The sequence below is a fragment of the Metarhizium brunneum genome, chromosome 3, assembly GCF_013426205.1.
Source record: "Metarhizium brunneum chromosome 3, complete sequence".
NCBI lineage: Eukaryota > Fungi > Ascomycota > Sordariomycetes > Hypocreales > Clavicipitaceae > Metarhizium > Metarhizium brunneum.
Window position 1 is genome coordinate 215,357 of NC_089424.1, and position 14,557 is coordinate 229,913.

The window sequence follows — 14,557 nt, forward strand, 5'->3', positions numbered from 1 at the left end:
ATATCGCACATGCAGTCCTTTTCTGCCTCAATGCCTCCTCTCCAAAAGCTCGTTGGGAATAATGCCTGTATAGTTCAGAGCATACTCCTCTCGCAATCAGCGCCGCATATATCCTTTTGGTGGCGAAAGAAAATATGCTTTCAATGTTGGTTCCCGTCGGCACCTGTTACCACTGGAACAAGGCCTTGTCATCAATCATGGCGCGTATTTGGATATGCGAAAAAAAAAATCATCTAGAAATACAATGCGTGCGGCACACGATTCAATCCCTCTATACGTACCACTTCTAGACAGTACTACTCTGTGACCTGCTGCAAAGGCCATGAATAACGTACAAGTTGCGCGGCGCGCAATGCAAGGCGTTACATCATCATCGCGCAATACCATCGTCACTGACCCAAACCGAGACCCCCTCTACGATTTTTGGGTTGTGAGGCGAGTAAAAATATCCCTTTAGAGCGGCTAAGGCTGCAACGAGGTATCACTGGCACATCGAATTTTCGATACTTTGGTTCCAGTGGGTAGTAAGTGTTGATGGAAGTATCGATCAGAAGAAGATGCCTATTGGCTCTGATCATCGACGTTGGAGATACAACGTTGAAGCCTTAACTGCTGTAAAGGGATATTATGCACGGGTCGCGACACAAGCAATCCTATAAAGACCCCAACAATAGCATGTCATTTGTTGTTGAAGCCCAAGGTCCTGTCTCATTCTGTCCCAAACAAGGTCCCTTGTCAGGCAACGGCAGACTAGTACTTGATCATCGTACTACACGGAGAGACTGCCATCAACGTGGTGTTATTCATCGCCAAGTATTAACACTAGATGAATCAACAGCAAACGCACTAACTCTGCAGTAGAGAACTTAGGCATCGAGACGAGAGCGTTTGAAAACATGCCAACCATCATGATACGAAATGTCGGCGTGTTGGACGGAGGCAGCATTAAGCATCATCCAGGCTTTTATTTCGCCGGGAACCCAGGTGACATCCTTGGCCCCGAGCCTGATCCCGACGCCGTAATTGATGGCACCGACTGCACGATTATCCCTGGCCTCATTGACTCCAAAATTGATGCTGGCGTGGTGCCAGGGATTCTCTCAACATGTTCAGCGTATGGAGTGACAACACTAATCGATTCAAGCAGCTCATGTGCTGAGAGTCAGGCTATGAGAATCGCCGCCGCCGATGAGCCTACTCTTCCTTCATTTTTAGCTACGGGGTCGGCCATCGTCGCTAGGGATACGTCTCTTCCGACCCTATCTAATTATGGTAGCATGGAGGTAGTCACAACCGCCGACGAAGCCGAGCGAGTTGTGGAATCTAAACTCACATCAAGCCGAGCAGATTTCATCAAAGTCATAGTGGACCAGCCGGGATTAAACGCAAATCTGCTCTCGGCTCTAGTAAGAGCGACACATCGTCACGGCAAGCTGGCCATTGCGCATGCGGCACAGTCCAGTTCGTATACCCTAGCTGTAGACGCGGGTTTTGATGTTCTTTCACCTGTGCCAATAGACGGGGATATTGAATCCGGTGTGGTCGCCAGGATAGTAGAGCGAGGGATAGGTATCATTCCTACTCTCCGTTTTCTCCAGCAGGGCATGCCCCTCTGGAAAATTCACAATCCCGAATATGATTTATCATTTGCCTTTGCTGCGGTGAAAAGACTGTACGACGCAGGCGCCATCATATGCGCTGGTACATCAGCAAACACGTCAAGGCTCATAACTGTTCCATTCGGCCAAGGGCTTCATGATGAGCTCCAGCTACTCACAACGGCAGGTATGTCAAATTTAGATGCCATTCGTTCCGCGACTTGTCAACCTACGACTTTGTTTGGACTTCGCGACCGTGGATTTGTGAGAATTGGCTACAGAGCCGATTTGATACTGGTTGAAGGGAATCCCCTGGATGATATCAGGTTTTGCAGCAAAATTCGCCGTGTTTGGATAAGGGGAGTAGCAATAAGCTTGTAAGTAAAGGGCCACAAACAAAAGAATGGAACGGGTATACTGTTTTTTCGGTTTCTGTAAGTCTGGCTTGTTGTTGCCATAAGGTTGATTGATTAATTTACGCTACATGACATTTTATGTTGCTTACCAGCACACCTTCCTATGCATCGCCGCTATATGCTTGATACAGTAACAGCTGCGACAGAGGCAGCTTTGACTGGGTTTGAACGTCAGGTTCCATATGAATTGAATAAGAAATTTTGAGGCATTAAAGGTCCTTGGTTTGTGTTTTCAAGGCCTTAGGGGGCGAGCGGTCTCTATACACGCAAGAAGTCAGTGAGCCCTTTGAGGCCTGAGTGTCCGTCTCGTGAATCGCGATGCCTTCTTTATTGTTATGGAACCCTTTGTCGGTACGATGCCTTTGTTTTGGCTTGTCCGTGTGACAACATCCTCCACTGAGCCGAAGATGTCGAAAACAAATTGAAAACACGTACCGACTACGTAGTTGTAGAACTCAATCTCCCTTTCCGTCGCGGTGTTGTGACAAACGCAAACTTGGTTATAACAGATATCAGTCGCTGCTCCTCTCTTCCCTTTAAACAACTAACAACTGCAGGTAGCTCCATGTTTACGCAAACGGCAGCCGATTGCCACCGTCAGCCACCCGGCTTGCCCTGTCGCCCCTATATCTTCTGTATGAGTGTAACCTCGCAAGGTATGCAGACGCAAGACTGACGACATCCGCTTTACCCCTCACATGGACCATGTAACGTGCTGGTGTTATTCCCACCGATATGTTCAAAAGTTTAAAGCAGTCATACCTTAGCTGACTCTCCTTGCCTTCCGAAATTGCATTTTCGATAGTGGGTAAAGGGTTGATCATTATGCCAGGAAGACAACTTATACCTAAGCTGCCGTTTCCCCCGTTCCACCACATCGAGAAGCCCGAAGAAAACCAAGTTCATAAACGTCAAGGGGTATCACTGGCGTGTGATAGTATGTCCGGTCTCTACGACTACCATGGACTCTGCACGGCTGACTTATGTATGCTCTGCTTGTAGGATGCCGAAAACGGAAAGCAAAAGTGCGTATGCCTCGACCATGCCAAATACACGAATTTCTCACAATTTCCAGTGTGATGGTGGTCGGCCATGTTGCCATGCTTGCGTCATGGCAAGTGCAGAATGCAAGTATACGACTCGGGGGTCCTCGTTAGCCCAACGCCATGTAGGGTTGCAGGAATCATATAATGAACTCCGGCAGGCGGTGGAAGCAATATACGCAGGCTCTGAAAGAGATGCCGCTGATATAGTTCAACATATGAGGCGAGCTAAAGGTTTGGACAATATCATCCCGTCGCTTTGCAGTCATCCCAGGGTTGAACAATATCGGCTTCTATCTGCAGAACAACAACGCAACTGGATGAAAGATCCAGACGCTTTAGGGCACATCTCCTCAGAACAACTTTCAAATAGAACTGAGCATGTATATCTCCTGCCCGTTTCGCAATGGACCACAATAAGCCAAGACGACACTTGGTTGTCGCATCTACTCAGACTCTTCTGGACATGGGATACCACTCTTACCCGACTGATTCATCGCGATCTTCTGGGAGACATGATTTCCACTCGCAGGGGCAATGGTGAGAAAGCTGATAGCCAGTTTGTTGCTCAGTTCTGTTCGGAACTGCTCATCAACTCGATATTAGCTTATAGTTCGGTAAGCAACCAGCACTAGAAGTAAACAGAATGCTGTCCCCTCGCAGCTGCACTAACTGGTCAGAACTGCTTTGCAATTATGGGCAAACACAAAACAGTTCAGGGGCATGATTTTGCAAAAGAAGCATATAGACTTCTCGAAAAACAGCCGTTGAACAATTGCATCGCACTCCTACAAGCTGTTGCTGTACTATCTGTTTACGAGTACACATTTGGAGATCCCCAAAAGGGAGCAAGCCTTTTTTTCGAGACTCTGCTTGATCTACGTTCGACCTTGCTCCCTGTCGATCACAGCATGGCACCAGACGACAGTGGCATGAAGCAAAAAACGCAAGATGCATTGTCATTTATTTCCAGTGGGTTTTATTGTATTGATGTGTATGCCGCCATACCTCTATCTGCCGTCGAAATTCCAGCAACTTACGTTTGCAGCAAGCTGAGCCTTATTGCAAGCCCGTGTCTGCCAAGCAGGTGGACAAGACAAGTGCTTCCGAAGAATGGCCACGGCCCATCGCCAAACATGGAAAGGCACGCCGATACGCTCTGGGTTCCTTATCCTATTTCCTTCAATTCGCGAATAAGCTATTCAACGGAAGCGCTTACGGCGGAGTATGAGCTGGTCCGATTAACAAGCGAATGTTTAGAAGTCACCGAAGTAAATGGACCAGCTCGGATGCCAAATCACCTTGCTTCAACTACCATATACGATAGATTGGTTCATTGGAAGGACTTCCATGCTAGACGATTTTACGGCTCTAGCTCCATCATTCCGTCATGGGTCGCCATTCTGTAAGTTGGTAACCCAAGCTCATCCGATTTGCAAACATGTACTGATGTTGGAAGGACATTCTATCACACAACGTGCATCACACTACTAGAGCCATTTTTCAGGTTGCCCTTCCTAAATTTTAGTCATGGCAGATCCGCCCGGGCATTGTTGTTGGAGCACAGCGCAGCAATAATTTCAGCATTGAAGGAATACGATGTAGCCTTCTTGGGGCGACACGACTATTGGCTCTTGCACACATGTGAGATTGCAGTCAGAGGCTTACTTCTAGAGAACCCAGTTGGTACTATGGAGGACTCCTTAGCCAAAGGTTGCGAGTTGTTATATAACATGGGGCGATTCATGCCGCAGGCGAATAGAATTTTACTGGATGTCAACAAACACATTTGGAAGAGTGAAAGCAGGGTTTCGGAAAGGGCCAAAAGAATCCTGCAGGCTGGAAGTATACGGGTTCGGCCAACCGTCATCAAAAACGCTTGGCACTTGAAAGTTGACGGAGATGAAGCTGGGCTAATACCGGCTAGACGCATTGCGTTTCGCGAAGACGTGGATGTTATTGAAAGTTAGATCCATTTGACATAAAGCTGTTCTTACATATAATTCGCGACATGTCGGAGCGTCAAGTCGAGTTTAGTCTCAGTGACGGTGTGACAAGGGATTGGTGTATGAGGGCCTGGAGTCTAGTTCAATTCGTCTGATAACAGTTTTTGCTATGAAAGGTTTTTGGTTTTCTCAAGGTGAATATACCAAATTGTTCAATTCATGCAAAAATTCCCCAAGACCCTTATTCCCCAGGCATCGTGATGGTATAACCGTGTGACAATCTGGTAGAAGCATGCCCTCAAGATGACTGCTCTATCCCGTCTCAGTCTCAAGGTATAAACACGCTATAAACGCTCTCTGGTGATTAAGTTATCTAGCCATTCCTCTAGTATGCCAAGACTATAGTCATCATGAGCGATTTCCGACGTGTAAAATTCTTCCTGGCGCCACCCAGCCGTCCCGCATGACATGAGACGTTGACCAACAGGCTGGCATGAGCCAAAGTCAATGAGTACTGGCTCCCCTTGTTCCTTGAGCATAATATTCGCCGGGTTGATATCATTATGCGCCAGTCCCATCGAGTGCAGATGGCTAACGGCGGACCGCAGTCCTGACATTATACGGTCCTTGTCGACTAGTCCTTTGAACAGGTCTGGCCGCTGGGTGGCAAACGCGATGTCGTAAGAGAATGAAAAAGTTTCTAGGACTAGCCCAGCAATTCTACCCCTCTTTACACGACAGCCGTAATATCCCACGATATTGGGATGGGGCCATTGCGCCAGGAGTTCCATTGTTTGTGCTTCCTGAAGCATCAGCCTGGGAATAAATGTAGTGTCCTTGAAGTCGAGGTAGCTTGGCCAAGCAGTGCGTTTAACATAGCGTCCAGAGCAGTCATGCGGCGCCGCGGTTAAGCCAGTCGTGGGGAAGTATGGATAAATCTCTTCGTCTGGCAGGGGCTGAAGACAGTCTCTGGCCACCTCCACGGTGAGTTGCTTTATATGGATGCCCAGCTTGACGCCAAAGAAAGCATTCTCTTCTGCGTCGACAGCCGCGAATGCAGTCCGTGGCACCTGCTCCCCGTTAGACTCGACTGTGTCCTCGCATATCGAACAGAGATCTGCGAGCTTGGTGATTTCAATACCCATTTCCAGGTACTCGGCGCAAATCCTGTCCAAATATGCGGTATAAACAGCAGTCGATGCGGTATGCCGTGTCTGCCGTGAATGAAAATGGTGTACGGAGGGGTGCGTTGGTTTTTTATGCATACATCTGTGCTGCCTCTCACACACTTGGACCAACAACAGGCCGCTTACATCACAAAGGACAGTCACGCGACCACGATGAAAAGCCTTCAATGTTATTAGGGCCCAGTCGCCTCGGGCTTCTAGACTTCACCACTGCTTCGTACGATAAAGTTATTCTGCCGCAAGTTTCTGGAAACAAACCAAGGACCTGTAGTGACGAAAAACTGTTGCGCGAAAAAGGCCCAACACCTTCGAAGCCCAACAAAGGGGGCTTCACCGAGAAAGGACCTGTTGGCTACACAGGCTGGACATATGATCGCGCAGAAGCCCTACATAGGCACAGACGTTCCCCTCAAGTATACACATTAGTCACCAGTCCCTCTCATCCTCTCGAAGAACGAAGGGAATTTGATGCCCTTCGAGGTTATTATCGAATTGAAGCATTTTGCTTCAAGCCTTCTAGTTGAGCCCTTGTCACAAAAACAGACTATCAGATTGGATATGAACACCGTTCCAAGCCCTCACAGAACAAGCTCTTGGAGCAGTCAGTACAGTACGGAGGAGTTGAGATAGCAAAAGCAGTCACGCCAAGTATTAGTATATGACAAATGTCAATTCTTCCTCGACTCGGTTGACGTCCGGTCCTCCGGTTGGCCCTTGCGTGGTTGAAAATAGATACGCGGGATGGTCAAGTGGCCAAAGTCCGTGTCCTCACTTATATGTTTTCAAAGTCTTACCTGAGCTTGTTGCCCAATTTCCCACAGAGGATGATAGCCCTGAAGGGCTCCTATTCCGTGGCGACTCGCAGCCGCCCGACATCATCTTCAACGAGGGTTGGGATCCTTAGACTGGCCGCAGCCATGCATATACTGGCGGGGCAGAATCCGTATCACTTACACGACATGTGAGCTTCGCCGTTAAGATGTCGAGACCAATCATAGACGTGCAGAAGAGACACAAGGCGATGCCTTCCTCTTTATTCTTTCCCCACAAGGCATACGCAGTCACACGGCAGACTTCTACCCTGAGATGCCCATCCACAGTCAGCAAAATTTCCAGTTGGCAGTCAACGGCAGCATCGAACCAGAAACAGCTGTGGGCGCCTATTTGCTCAGAAAGGTGTACCAGGATGGACACAGTATACAGAAATGGATCGCCAACCCCGGATACGAGTACTCAAATGGAAGCCCGTACACTGCCGGCACCAGGTCTTATCTGGCTCGGGCCTGCTTGGACGCGCAACACTTGGCCTCGCAAGTATGCAACAGTACTCTCTTCTGTCTTTCCGATGAGCTTCATGATCCTCCTGTGCTCTACCATAAGCCGCTGAAGGAATTCGGGAGGCCATTCCAGCCCAAGTGGCCGTGAAGCGGCGCCAGACATTGCTAGGCCACGTGGCTTATATTGTGAAGACCTCGAGCGTCTCATTGGAGGCTGCTTCCAGAACATTTAATGAAGAGTTTACCAAGAACGTGACCTCGGATATGGAGGTTTCGAATCATTAAGCGGCTCAACATGCCCCTATTCTGCGTCCGCTTATTCCGGGGCGTGAGGGGGCTGAATACACGTTTCTGCGCACTCAATTTGACAGCATTGCCCAACATTTGCGCAAGACATCTCCACCCAGTCCAAGCCTCTTTGAAGTTGCCTTTGCTCCAGGATAATGCACCGTCTACCTGATACACAAATAGACATGGCATAACCTACGTGAGTCATGAAAACCTTAGCACCGTGGCCACATTATGCGATGACATAATGCTTCTCATGATTCATGTTGATACCGTTTGCATTTGCATTGAGCTTGGCCTTCCATGTGGGACAAGCAAGCCACTGGCCGCCTGTCCTTTGCAACATTTGAACTGTCGATGTCCCGTTCCCGCCACTCAGATGTATTGCATTATTACTGAGGTCCCGTTGAGCCGTTTTTGATCCTGTGCATTGTTCAAATCAATGAAACGCTGCCTTGACGAGTCCCCCCGGAACAGGAATCTCTTGCGACCAGGGATCCGGGCTGAAGTTGGATTTGGTTCCGTTGTAGCGGACTGATGACACCCCGATTATGTTTTCCAGAACTGCCGGGAACCTAATTGGGTTTTCTTCATTGTGTTTGTTGTTCGATGTAGCTGCTAAAAAAAGCACTGGGCGAGTCATGGTCGGGTCAATTGGTCAAGTCCTTTTTGATCATGAGGTTCGCGCCTCCAATGGCGTTGTGTACTTGCTCCTTATAGGCAAAGAATCGGTGACATTGCGGAAGTTGGAATTTATGAACCTCTTCGCAACTGTGAATGCTTGCCTCTTTGATGTACTTGGATGTCGCCTCGTTAGCGTTGTTGCTGTCGAATACTTTGCCCATAAATACAGGGTTAAAACCATTCAAGGGCCATGCATTGCTCTCTCTTTTCATCACTGACGAAAGTGATTTACAAAATCGTCACCACGATCTGGAGTCGAAGAAGATTTAGATTACTCGATCGAGATTGCGGGCAGGTTCACGTCTTCCAGCGTAACGGAAATGCAATCAGTCAGAATATGAAACCAATTCTCAGGGAAACTTCAACTCAAGTTACGTACCTAAATCAATTCTTCCAAGTTGTTGTGTGGTAACTCGTCTTGCGAAACATAGTTGACCCGTTCTAGAATTTTCCTAATGCTGGTATTCGAGGAATCTAAACTACGTGCCATTATTTCCCTTTGGTCAACTGCAGAATCGGTTGAGAGTGTCGCGGCTGCGGGTAGTGCTTCTTTACATCTATCTGACAGTTAGAACTGCCAATTGTATTCAAGGCCCTGAAATTTTTAACAAGCCGATAGCTGATATAGGGATTACCTGTGAAGTTGTGGCCAAGTGTTTAGCTCCTCCGCATCCAACGTCTCAGCTAGACATGGAGGATCGCCCACGCCAAAAACACTCCTAGTAATAGTCTATTAATATACTAAATAATTTTATGACAAACGATACATGTGAAGTTATTGGTTCCTCACTTATAGTATTTACCCTGAAGCATTGTTTCCAAAGTTGGCGTTTCAGAATCTGAAGAATCGAGCGCTATCGGTATTTCCCTGTGCATTATCCTAACGCCACTGGCCTTCCCTTCACTTTAATTTCTGGTTGCCAATTTATCCTTCACCTTTGAGAATTGAATGGGGGATCACTCGCGTCTTAAAGTATTCAGTGTTAATTACTTCATGCGGAATGCGAGACTTGAAACTGGCTTGTTGCTCCAGAAAAATAACACGAGCGCTGATTGAACCGCGACGTTTGGGAAGGAAAGTTATTGGAGTTCGAAATTAACTCAAACTCTCTCAAGCTCGATTCTATAGTCAGTTCTACAGTAGATACTACTGGACAGGCCAAGTTAATTTGACTAAAATCATCGTCTGATGCAGTTATGCAAGGACTGAAAACTTTAATACCCTGGATCCAACATCTCTTCAAGTACGGTATCAAGTATCGTAAAAAAAAGACGGCGGTCTCCTGGCGCATGTGAGTATATGTAGCTTCTAAGTAAGGAGGTTAAAGTTTAAATGGTTCCAGTTCATATCCAGATATAGTATAGTACAACAGAATGCATGGGTGGCCGTCGTACAATGTTCCAACCGAAAACTCTGTGTATTACCCTTGCAGATTGACTATCCGGGTAGTAATATATACATGAATCGAAATTGCTAGGTATCTCTTGGCTTACGCTAGACGGACCCGGGTAATGTAGTGCCCAGCATTTGGAATCATCCTACCTATAGGAGGATACCTTGCCATGATATTCGTTGATCCATGCTGATATATATGCTAGTAATTATATAAAATTTCTTTTCCCTCTCAATAGAAAATTCAGGTGCGTATAGATAGACTCATGAGACGAATTTTGGCTTCAGGGCCAGCAGAAAGATGCTACGTCATGGGAGACCTGCTTGCGCTTGTGCTAGCCATGAATAAGACGAGCATTATAGCGAGGCGAACTCTTTATGTGCTACCGATCGACGCGTCAGACCACAATGATACCGCGACTAGCGTGACGTAGCTCGTATCAGATCATACTCATAATGCAGCCTTAACTGCCCGCAGCAAAGCGGGGGTTATGCTGCCAATAGAAGATGGGGATATCTCTTACACGGGTATCCAACATGCCGCTGCTAATACGTAAATCCCTGTTTGTAACTTCCTCCCCCGGTAAAGGGTGTTCATGCCGGGCGAGGTGCCCAACGCAAGGAGTTGGAAGGTGACATTCCCAGTGGGACTGGTCAATCTCGACCCTTGCCAATATGGGCATGAAGTACCGAAATGTCAGATGCCTTCGTATGTAAGGCTTGAATTTTCCCTGGTCCTCATGCCGTGGAATATTCCGACCACTACGGGCAGGGGCAGGCGGAGCATTTACTTCTATGCCTAGTTATGTCTGGTAGTATAATGCTTGGAAGGCTCTTATCTTACGGCCTTGGCCGTTCTGAAGAGTCTTGCGTATAAATACATGTAGAAGAGGCCTGCCTGTCCGAGACTCTGAGACTGTAGGCGGCGCCCTGTGCGAAATATTCAAGATCTTCGGCCGAAACAATGCACGCCATGGTGAGAGCCTTGCTTGCCGTTGCGGCACTAGCAGCAACTCCCTCTACCGCCGACAAGGCTCCCCGAGTCTTACCTGGCACCTATTTTGTTGAGCTTAACAAAGGCGCTGTACGTCCTACCACCCGAGAGAAAATTTCCGGCCAGATGACTAACAAGAGATCGTAGGATGTGGCCGGCTTTGCACAAAGAGTCACGACAGAAGCCAATGCTCGTATTCGCCGACAGATCGACTTCACGCCTGCCAAGGGAAAAGCAGCCGAACCGTACAAGGCTGTCTCGATAGTGCTCGACGAGGCAGGCAAGATCAACGATGTGGCTTCCATGGACGACGTTTTCAAGGTACATCAAGTCGAGGTGCATACCATGGGCGGCATTGCTCCGTCAAGCGACCGACCCAAGAGTGAAAAGCAGGAGTCTTTTGCTGGCAAGATCAGTAAACGTCGGGCAATGCGACGTGCTCTGCCCGAAACGAATACCACGGCATACCCTCCTCACGTCATGATGCAAGTTGACAAGCTCCGCAGCAAAGGAATCACGGGCAAGGGCATTAAGATTGGCATGATCGATACCGGTGTAAGTAGCTCCTCCTCGTAGGGGATTTTGTCAACTTCGAGGTTAACACGTATAGGTTGACTATAACCACCCGGCACTCGGGGGTTGCTTTGGCCCCGGATGCCTCTTTTCCTTTGGAGCAGACTTGGTCAATAACGATCCCACGCCGATGGACTGCAACGGTCACGGAACCAATGCCGCCGGCATCATTGGCACGCGACCAAACGCGATGGGCTTTACCGGCGCGGCCCCTGGCGCCCAGTTGGGCATGTACCGCATAACCTGCAGCGGTGAATTTCCCACCGACGTCATGGTGGACGCAATTTACCGCGCCCTCGCCGACGGCGTGGATATCATCACGTCGTCGGCCGGGCTTCCGGGCGGGTGGCCGGATAGTCTCTTGTCGTCGGCCGCCACGCGGGCTGTCGAGAGCGGCGTCGTCTTCGTCCAGGGCGCAGGCAACGACGGCACTCTCGGTCTCTTTTCGCACTTGGACCCGGCCGTCGGCAATGGCGTTATTAGTGTAGGATCGGTGAATAGCCGTGTCTATCCCCAGCTCATCAATGAGGCCAAGTACACCATCGGCAACGGATCCGAAGTCCGCTTCCACTTTTTCCCGACAACTCCCTCGGATAACTTCACCGGCACCCCGATGGAGGTCTATGCCCTGCCCGTGAATGGATCTAGTGCTGGCAACGGGACTCATGCCTGTGGCCCGCTCCGTCCTGACACGCCGGACTTGAGCAACAAGCTAGTCCTGCTGAATTTCCATGGTGGCAGAGGGGACTGTAGCTTGAGGAATATGACCAAAGCGGTTCATGCAAAGGGGGCAGCGCGTATTCTTGCCTACGTTGCTAGTGAAGACTGGCTTCCTGATTTGTATTACGTGGATAACTTGCCCGAGGGGGTTCTCGCCCTCGGAATGCTAGGGTTTGATACCGCGACGGAGATGCTCAAGGCGCTCCAGTCTGGCCGCAAAGTCCTCGCCACAGCCTTCCCCTGGAATGATGCACCCCGAGTCTATGTCGAGGAGCCAAATGACGAGATTGCAGGATCTGTTTCTGATTTCAGTTCCTGGGGCCCTTCGTGGAATCTCGGTCTCAAGCCTTCCCTGACTGCGATTGGCGGAGAAATCATCTCGACGGATTTTAGAGAGAAGAATCCTTCTGGCTACACGATTACACGAGGAACTTCCTTCTCAGGTCCCCTGATTGCTGCCCTCGTTGCACTGATTGGCGAGGCTCGCGGCTCTCTGGATCCAGCTACCGTCGAGAGCCTTCTCGTTTCGCACTCGAATCCGCAGCTCTACCACGACGGAGAGAATTTCTTGCCCTACCTTGCCCCTGTTGCCCAGCAGGGCGGCGGTCTGGCGCGTGCCTATGACGCTGCCTATGCCACAACTCTTGTCCAACCGGCGGGCCTCAACTTCAACGACACTGAACATATGGCGGCCTCACTCAACTTTACCCTCAAGAATGTGGGCCAAGGTGCTATCACGTACCGTCTTTCTCACGTTCCCGCCGTCACCGTGTATACCTTTACGGAAAATGGCACCGTTTCTTCGTATCCCAATAAGCTTGAGGCAGTTGAGACTCCAGCCGCGATTACTCTCAGTGAGACAAGTGTCACCGTAGACCCTGGGAATTCCGTCAACATCCGTGTATCAGCCTCGATTCCTGAGGGCCTCGACGCCAGTCGAATGCCCCTGTGGTCTGGCTGGATTGCGATCAACGGGTCTGACAGCACTTCACTCTCTGTTCCTTATCAGGGGTTTTCCGGCTCAATCCGCAAACACCAGGTCCTGCGACCCGACGGCGCCTCGCTCACCTATCGAAATGCCTCTGTCACTGAGGGTACCACTGTTGTCCTGCCAGCACCAGGCTCCATCACGCCATCTCAACTTGTGTTGAATATCAACGCAACAATGGGAATCCCTCTCATGCGTGCTGAGGTAGTGCCCGCGAATGGCACAGATGCCACCGATATTACTACATCGATTGGTCAGGTTCAAGGATTCCCCGTGCAGTGGCGCCCGAGGAACTTGCAGCAGGATTCGAATTCCCCAGACTTGCTTCAATTCACCCAGTTCAAATGGAATGGGCAGCTCGACACAGGTAGCAATGTGCCCGAGGGCTACTACAAGCTCGTTGTGCGGGCCCTGAGGATTTTCGGCAACCCTAGCAATGACGAGGACTGGGATGTCAGTGAGTCGCCGCGGTTCCAGATTACATACTGCCAAAAAGGAAATTCATCTAGCATGATCCGTCGCCGAGCCGAAAGGGGACACAATTAGATATGAATGGTGATGGTGAAAGCTATGCACGCCGAACCACTTTGCTACGAACGGGGTCAGGCTCGTGGCCTTGATCTGGCAAGTAGTTCGGCCATGTTTGGTTATGCATAGCGTTGCTATACTTTAGTATTACGTAGCACATCACTTTGACTCATGCCTACATGTATCTTTAATAGGAAATATAGGGGTAAACAAAGTTCTTTCTTGCCAAGCACCAGTACCTAGAAGAAACCACGCCTCGCTGCTGCATCTCCCTTTACCTATGTGTGTATGTGCGCGTAGCAAGTAACCGTGCGGTCGTATCACGAGATGATGAGAGCGAAAGCCCTCCATCGATAGTTGGTCTTAAACCAAGGGCATTTCTATATCAAGGCCGCCATCGTTTATTCTGTGGCCCTCAGGCCGGTCCATGACTCCCATCGTCTAGAAGATAGACCAGCTCGGTGGCTGTCCGCTCAGGTGCCGAAGCTATTTGACTGAGACCAGACTCCAATGTGCCGAACCGACCAGCAGAAAATGCCAACTCCAGAACGGGTATCAAGGATTCTGGACAACTGACCCCCTTTAAGAGATAGACGGCAATATTGTTGAGTCAAAAACCCGGAAGATTGAGGTTTATCGTCAGGGGTCCCAAGGGGCTTGCAGGGGCCCCTTACCGGGTATACCGAGAGTCATGAACGAATAAAGCCGCACGTGCGAACACTTGACATGGTTTGCTCTCCTTCCACAACTTCCAGCCAGGAATACTATCCCAGAAAGCCTCGCCAAGTTCACTAGCGCGGTTGTCCTCTGGGTCAAATTTTATTTTCCTGTCCTCTAATGCACCCACCACGAAAATCTTATGGATGGGGCGACTAGAAAGCAACCCACCAGTTGACGTCACTCAGTGCTGGTCTTCTCTTTC

The 14,557-nt window shown here is 49.3% G+C and overlaps 3 protein-coding genes across 3 annotated transcripts; 2 read left to right on the forward strand and 1 right to left on the reverse strand.

Annotated features, from left to right (window-relative positions):
- Nucleotides 1–896: 896 nt before the first annotated feature.
- G6M90_00g053030 (uncharacterized protein) lies at nt 897–4,466 on the forward strand (the record flags this gene model as incomplete). Its single annotated transcript, XM_014684943.2, has 3 exons — nt 897–1,785; nt 3,268–3,674; nt 3,738–4,466. 3 exons carry the CDS (start codon nt 897–899, stop codon nt 4,464–4,466), a joined length of 2,025 nt encoding a protein of 674 aa, XP_014540429.2.
- An 881-nt stretch (nt 4,467–5,347) lies between these two features.
- G6M90_00g053040 (uncharacterized protein) lies at nt 5,348–6,148 on the reverse strand (the record flags this gene model as incomplete). The annotated part of the gene is made up of 1 exon (XM_014684944.1): nt 5,348–6,148. The coding sequence occupies one exon, from the start codon at nt 6,146–6,148 to the stop codon at nt 5,348–5,350; it is 801 nt and encodes a 266-aa protein (XP_014540430.1).
- A 4,648-nt stretch (nt 6,149–10,796) lies between these two features.
- On the forward strand, nt 10,797–13,653 carry prtP_0 (PI-type proteinase; the record flags this gene model as incomplete). Its single annotated transcript, XM_014684945.1, has 3 exons — nt 10,797–10,916; nt 10,974–11,381; nt 11,437–13,653. 3 exons carry the CDS (start codon nt 10,797–10,799, stop codon nt 13,651–13,653), a joined length of 2,745 nt encoding a protein of 914 aa, XP_014540431.1.
- Between the last annotated feature and the right edge of the window lie 904 nt (nt 13,654–14,557).